A 7,500-nucleotide genomic window follows, 5' to 3' on the forward strand; every position below is an offset into this window, starting at 1 on the left:
TCAATACTGGCATAAATAATTACTACTTAAACTACACACACACGCCTTCATGACCCTAGGGCGTCAGATGTCAATAGGCCTATGTTATTTCTCCTTCCATTAATTATATAACAATGCCAGCCTCTGAATAATGAGTCACAACGCCGCTAAATCACCCACACATGTATTTAGTCTCATAAATAGCAGGTTCATGTGGTCGAATGCAGGGTTGGTATATAAACACGGTCGTAATATTGTAAAAGATGCGAAGATCTTTTTTTTTACTGTTTTTCGCACTCTGCTTGCAAATATATTGATGCTGCTGTTAATTTCATCTTAAAAAACTTTAAATGCATGGTTCTTATTTATTTATTAGTTCAGTTTTGTTTTTGTAGTTGTTATTTATGTATTTATATCTGCGAGGTAGAATTGGTAAGTTTGGCATGGTTATTAAAAAAGTTTCCCAGTATTAAATAAGGTATAAATGATGTTTTCTTCGATCTTATTTATTTATCTATTTGTTTATTTATTTGTTTATTTATTCAATTGAGCTTCTGTTCGTGTTACGTGTTAAGACAATGCAAGAGAAAGTTTCAGCAAAATATTTTCCCACGAGAAACATTATTGGAACGTGTACCCTCAAGTGTTGCCAGAGCGGGCGTCACTGTCAGGGGTTGCAGCGTCAGGTTTTCTGAACGGCTCAAATATTTTTTTCCGTTCCCCATTTTATCATTCATGCCTTTACAGTACATGATTCATAGCCATTATTAAAAGCATTGTTTTATATTGTTATTCAAATGCTTAGGAATTCCTGTGATAGAGAATTAGTGCCATTTTGTATAGAGAGAGAGAGAGAGAGAGAGAGAGAGAGAGAGAGAGAGAGAGAGAGAGAGAGAGAGTTTATATATTATCTACATATTCCTGCAATTACATTCACATACAAAAATACTATACGTATTATGAAACTTAATATTTTCCACTATAATTAACTTACTATAACATACATAGAGTAGATAATTAGAGCCATTTTGTCGAGATGAACAGAGAGTAATATTTTACTTTTTAACCGCTCCTGGTATTAAAACATAAAATCAATGCGCATTATTAATTTCACTAATTTTGAAGCTATAACCGATCTATGTAAACCATCATGGGATAGAAATATTACCACTTTTGCCGAGATGGAGAGTGTTATATATTTAGAACCTACATTTTCCAACTATCACGCCAAAAACCTTATACCAATTATAAAAACCACAAATTTTACTACCTTTAATCACCGACCAGAATATTCTAAAACTAAAAAAATAAACCATTTTGTCGAGATGAGAGTGCAGGGCGGCCACACACCGCCGCCACTGAGTCAGGCCGCCGCCGCCAACATGGCCAAGAAAAATAAAGCCAAATTACTGGACAACGAAGATGATGGAGGGCAGGAGGAGGAGGAGCCAGACTTCAGTGACCCTGAGGACTTTGTGGATGACATAACTGATGAGGGTGAGTGTGTAGGAGAGCAGGAAGGGAGAGGCAGGGAGAGGCCGGCCTGACCACATGTTGACAGATGTTGGGAGTAAAGTCCTTTATCTGTGCTCTCTCTCTCTCTCTCTCTCTCTCTCTCTCTCTCTCTCTCTCTCTCTCTCTCTCTCTGGTAAGAAGTGAGGTTAAGTTGAGTTGACCTAACCTAACGTAACCTGACCTGACCTGATGTGTTGTTTTGGCAGCTTTTTAGTGAGCTGGGTCAGAGGCATAAGGGTGTGACTTGACCTGACATGACGTAACCTAACCTCACGTCTTCATCTTGCCTTACCTGTGCTGTGTTGGGCTGTGCTGTGCAGTGCTGTGCTGTGCTGTGGGATCGGGGACTTGCTCTGCACAATTTGACGAAAAAAAAAAATAAATAAATAAATAAATAAATAAAAGATAATTAATTAGACCTCTGAACATACAGAAACTTAACCTAACCTAACTTAACTTAACCTAACCTAAACTAAACTAACCTAACCTAGCCTAACCTTACCTAATCTAACCTAACCTAACCTAACCTAACCTAATCTAACCTAACCTAACCTAACCTAACCTAAACTAACCTAACCTAAACTTAACCTAACCTAACTTAACCTAACTTAACCTAACCTAACCTAACCTAATGTAGCCTAACCTAACCTAACTTAACCTAACCTAACCTAACTTAACCTAACCTAACTTAACCTAACTTAACTTAACCTAACCTAACCTAACTTAACCTAACCTAACCTAACCTAACCCAACCCAACCCAACGTAACCTAACCTAACCTAACCCAACCCAACCCAACCTAACCTAACCTAACCTAACCCAACCCAACCCAACCCAACCCAACCTAACCTAACCTAACCCAACCCAACCCAACCTAACCTAACCTAACCTAACCCAACCTGACCCACAGAGCTGCTGGGCGACTTGCTGCGGCAGAAACCAAAGGAGACGGATGGTGTGGAGTCGGTGATAATTGTGGATGGCGTGCCGTCTGTGGGGGCGGAACGACTCGACAAGCTGAAGAATGTTGTGAGGAAGATCTTTAAAGAGTACGGGACTTTGATTAACGAGTTCTATCCCACGAACGAGGAGGGCAAGACCAAGGGGTAAGAGAACGACCAGAGGGGGTTGTTAAGGTTGGTGGGGGAGGCTTTCTCTCTCTCTCTCTCTCTCTCTCTCTCTCTCTCTCTCTCTCTCTCTCTCTCTCTCTCTCTCTCTCTCTCTCTCTCTCTCTCTCTCTTGTATTTTGTTCTGTTTGTTTTATCATCTTTTTCTCTCCTTTCTTTTTCTTTATTATTATTTTTCTCTTTCTGTTCTCTTCTTTCTTCTCTTTGTTTTTTTATTTATTTATTTATTTTTTTGCATTTTTTTGTTCCTGTCTTCATTGTTCTCTTCATTTTTTCTCTTCTTTTCTTCCCCTTCTCGTCTTTATTTGTTACTAATTCTTTCTTCCTTATTTTTTGCTTTCTTCTCTTCTCATTATTTGTTGTCTTCTCTCCTCCTCCTCTCCTCCTCTTCCCTTTTCTCTCCTCTCTTTTCTTCTCTTCTCTCCTTCTCTCTCTTAGTCATAATTGTCAAGTTTCTCTCCATATTTATTCTTCATTTATTTGTTTATTTCTTCCAATCTTTTCCTCGTTAAAAAAAATACCTAATTTTTCCGTTTAAACCTTGCCAGGTGTTAATATTGGTACTACTACTGTTACAATCAATCTCCCCACTTCTCCCCACTTCTCCCTCATTCCCCCCGTCACCACCCCACCCCTCACCTGCCGCACAATTACAGGTACATATTTCTGGAGTTCAAGGACAGGGCAGCAGCAGAGGAGGCAGTGAGGCAGAGGAACAATTACAAGCTAGACAAGCAGCACACGTTTCTCTGTAATCTCTTCACGGACTTTGAGAAATACGACAACATACCTGAGGAGTTTGTCGCACCTGTCCCCGAGCCTTATAAGGTGTGTGGGGGGGCTGTTGGGGTGAGGGAGGGGTGTGTGTGTGTGTGTGTGTGTGTGGGAGATGGATGGGAAAGGAAAGAGAGAGAGAGAGAGAGAGAATTGTGTGTGTCTTTGTTTGTGAGAGAGAGAGAGAGAAAGAGAAGAGTGTGTGTGTGTGTGTGTTTGTGACAGAGAGAGAGAGAGAGAGAGAGAGTGTATGTATGTATGTATGTATGTAAGCATTAAAAAAAACATACAAATAACAAAATAGACACATTTTTTTTATGTACACAGAACTTAAACCCCCCCTCTCTCTCTCTCTCTCTCTCTCTCTCTCTCTCTCTCTCTCTCACTCTCTCAGGACCTCGGCAACATGAGCTACTACCTGCTGGATGAGAATTGCTTTGACCAGTTTTCCATCATCTTCGACGGAGGCACCACAACTGCAATTTACCTCAATGCTGTGCCGGAAGCCATTGAGATTGCAAAACGAGAGGTACGTGTGTGTGTGTGCGTGTGTGTGGGGTTGGGTCCTGTGGGGGGCCTGGGGAACTGTGGGTTTTTGTGTGTTTTTTTTTGGGTTAAACGAGGTGTGTGTGTGTGTGTGTGTGTGTGTGTGTGTGTGTGTGTGTGTGTGTGTGTGTGTGTGTGTGTGTGTGTGTGTGTGTGTGTGTGTGTGTGTGCGTGTGGGGTGGGGTCCTGTAGGGGTGTGGAGGCGGTGCTACGGACTGTGGTAAAGATAACTGTGGTTTTTGTGTGTTTATGTGTGTGTGTGTGTATGTACGTGCGTGCATTTATGTGATTTGCCTTCATTTTATTGGTAGATACTCCCCTGTCCACCTCCCCCCACAGACACCCTCTCCCTTCCTCCCTGCCCCCCATTCAATTATTAAACTTATCCCTGTCCACCTCACTAATGCAAGAGTTGGCCAGTACCTTTCCCTGCCCCTCCACTGTTACTGACCCCCTCCCCTCCCCTCGTTCCTCCCCACACAGAGATGGACTGAGACCTACGTTCGCTGGTCACCCCGGGGAACATACCTGGCTACCTTCCACGGCAAAGGAATCGCGCTGTGGGGTGGTGAGGAGTTCCGACAGGTGCAAAAATTCAGTCATTCAGGTGTTCAGTTCATTGATTTCTCCCCTTGTGAAAAGTAAGTGTGTGTGTGTGTTTTTTTGTTTATTTTCTAGTTTGTTTTCTCTCTCTCTCTCTCTCTCTTCCAAAAAAATGATAAAACACCCAAGAAAAACCCCCATTTCATCCCATTTCACCCCTCATTTCACCCCAGCACCCCTAACACACCCGTTTACCCTCAGGTACATAGTGAGCTTCTCCCCTCACGTGGACCAGCGATCGGAGGAACCCCAATCCATCATTATTTGGGACACTCGGTCTGGGCAAAAGAAGAGGGCTTTCAATGCTGAGAGACCTCCAATTTGGCCTGTCTTCAAATGGTCTAGTGATGACCGATACTTTGCAAGGATCTGGGAGGAGTGCGTCAGCGTTTACGAGACTCCGGTGTGTGTCTTGAGGCTCTCTGGTGGCTGTGGGGAGGGTTAGGGTGGGTCTTTGGATCTGTGAACTTATATGAGGCTGGGTTAGTTAGGTTAGGCTAGGTTTGGCAGTGTTTTTGGTGTGTTTTGGTGTGTTTTGGTGTGTTTTTGGGTGTTTTGTGTGTGTTTTTGAGTGTTTGGGTGTGTTTATGGGTGTTTTTGGGTGTTTTGGGTGTGTTTTTGGGTGTTTTGGGTATGTTTGGGTGTGTTTTTGGGTGTTTTGGGTGTGTTTGGGTGTTTTGGGTGTGTTTAGGTGTGTGTTTGGGTGTGTTTTGGGTGTGTTTTTTGGTGTTTTGGGTGTGTTTTGACTGTTTTGGTGTGTTTTGAGTGTGTTTGGGTGTATTTGGGTGTTTTGGTGTGTTTTGAGTGTTTGGATGTGTTTGGGTGTTTTGGGTGTGTTTTTGGGTGTTTTGGGTGTGTTTTGAGTGTGTATTTGGGTGTTTGGGTGTGTTTTGAGTGTTTTGGGTGTTTTAAATGTGTTTTGGGTGTTTTGAGTATGTTTAGATAAGTTTAGGTGTGTTTTGAGTGTTTAGGTGTGTTTTGAGTGTGTTAAGTAAATTCAGCTGTGTTTTGAGTGTGTTTAGGTGTGTTTTGAGTGTGTTTAGATATTTTTGAGTGTTTAGCAGCGTTTTGAGTGTGTTTAGGTGTGTTTTGAGTGTGTTTAGATATTTTGAGTGTGTTTAGCAGCGTTTTGAGTGTGTTTAGGTGTGTTCTGAGTGTGTTTAGGTGTGTTTTGAGTGTTTAGATGTTTTGAGTGTGTTTAGCAGCGTTTTGAGTGTGTTTAGGTGTGTTTTGAGTGTGTTTAGATGTTTTGAGTGTGTTTAGCAGCGTTTTGAGTGTGTTTAGGTGTGTTTTGAGTGTGTTTAGATGTTTTGAGTGTGTTTAGCAGCATTTTGAGTGTGTTTAGGTGTGTTTTGAGTGTGTTTAGATATTTTGAGTGTGTTTAGCAGTGTTTTGAGTGTGTTTAGGTGTGTTTTGAGTGTGTTTAGATATTTTGAATGTGTTTAGCAGCGTTTTGAGTGTGTTTAGGTGTGTTTTGAGTGTGTTTAGATATTTTGAGTGTGTTTAGATGTGTTTTGAGTCTATTTTAAATTTTATCATAGGCATATTCAGGTACAGAAAGGATAGACAAGATATTTAGGCCTACTTTTACCATCTTAGAACCCAACCTAACAGTCATAGGCAGATATACAGTATTTCACCCTAACCTGACCTCGACCTGACCTCACCTCACAGTCGTTCGGCCTGCTGGACAAGAAGAGCATCAAGGTCGCCGGGATCAAGGACTTTAGCTGGTCTCCCACTGACAACATCCTTGCGTACTGGATCGCTGAGGACAAAGATGTGCCTGCCAAGGTGTCCCTGCTCTCCATACCAAGCAGGGAGGAGGTGAGGGGGAGGAGAAGGGGTGGGAATAAGAGGAGGGGAGGGGGACAAGGAGGAGAGAGAGTTTGGGAAGGAGGAAAAGGGAGGAGAGGAGGAGGAGGAGGAGGAAGAGTGTTTGAGGAAAGGAGAGGAAGAGAGTGTATTTGTGGAAGAGGAGGAGGAGGAAAGTTTTGGAAGGAGGAAAAGGAAGAGAGAGAGGAGGAGGAGGAGTGTATTTTGGGAAGAGGAAGGGAGAAGAGGTTGTGTTTGCAAAGAGGAGGAGAAGGAAGAAGAGAGTTTGAGGAGAGGAGAGGAGGAGGAGGAGGAGAGGAAGAGAGTGTGTATTTGAGGAAGAGGAGGAGGAGGAGAAGGGTTTTGCATAGGAGAAGAAGAGGAAGAAGAAGAGAAAGTATTTGGATAAGGGGAGGTGGAGGACGAGAGAGAGAGAGAGAGAGAGAGAGAGAGAGAGAGAGAGAGAGAGAGCGAGAGAGAGAAACAGAATATTTCACTTAAGATATCTTTAAACGTACGTACATATGTATATATGCGTAAAATTTAAACACACAAACACACACACACACACTCTCCCCAACAGGTACGCACCAAGAACCTTTTCAACGTGGCAGACTGCAAGATGCACTGGCAGAAATGTGGCGATTACTTGTGCGTGAAGGTTGCCCGCTACGCCAAGGCAAAGAGAGAGAAAACAGAGGTCAAATATTCCGGCATCTACTACAACTTTGAAATTTTCCACATGAGAGAGAAGGGAATACCTGTGGACAGCCTGGAGATCAAAGAGAACATACAGGTGAGTGTGGGAGAGGCTGGGAGAGGCTGGGAGGGGCTGGGAGAGGCTGGAAGAGGGACTGTGTGTGTGTGTGTGTGAAGGGCTGGGAGTATGTGTGTGTGTGTGTGTATGTGTGTGTGTGTGTGTGTGTGTATGTGTGTGTGTTTTGATAGAAGAGAGTGTTTGAGAAGAAGAGGAGGAAGGAGAGAGAAGGGGAAGAGGAGGATAAAGGAGAAGGAGGAGGAGGAGGAGAAAAAGAAAGCGTTTAGATCAGAGAGAGAAAAAATTATAATTGGGAAGGAAAAAGGTGGAGGAGGAGGAGGAACACACACACACACACACACACACACACACACACACACACACA

General features: G+C 42.9%; 1 protein-coding gene across 1 annotated transcript in view; it reads left to right on the forward strand.

The window, feature by feature from the left end:
- Nucleotides 1-1,289: 1,289 nt before the first annotated feature.
- Nucleotides 1,290-7,500, forward strand: part of LOC135096035 (eukaryotic translation initiation factor 3 subunit B-like) — a 10,642-nt gene continuing 4,431 nt past the window's right edge. Inside the window, exons 1-8 of the mRNA XM_063997232.1 lie at nt 1,290-1,476; nt 2,404-2,599; nt 3,277-3,448; nt 3,789-3,923; nt 4,424-4,581; nt 4,745-4,946; nt 6,218-6,370; nt 6,942-7,154. Of these exons, the coding sequence (XP_063853302.1) occupies nt 1,305-1,476; nt 2,404-2,599; nt 3,277-3,448; nt 3,789-3,923; nt 4,424-4,581; nt 4,745-4,946; nt 6,218-6,370; nt 6,942-7,154 (1,401 nt within the window). The 5' untranslated portion in view covers nt 1,290-1,304. The remainder of the gene's footprint in view (nt 1,477-2,403; nt 2,600-3,276; nt 3,449-3,788; nt 3,924-4,423; nt 4,582-4,744; nt 4,947-6,217; nt 6,371-6,941; nt 7,155-7,500) is intronic.

The sequence above is a fragment of the Scylla paramamosain genome, unplaced genomic scaffold (assembly GCF_035594125.1).
Source record: "Scylla paramamosain isolate STU-SP2022 unplaced genomic scaffold, ASM3559412v1 Contig2, whole genome shotgun sequence".
NCBI classification, from domain to species: domain Eukaryota; kingdom Metazoa; phylum Arthropoda; class Malacostraca; order Decapoda; family Portunidae; genus Scylla; species Scylla paramamosain.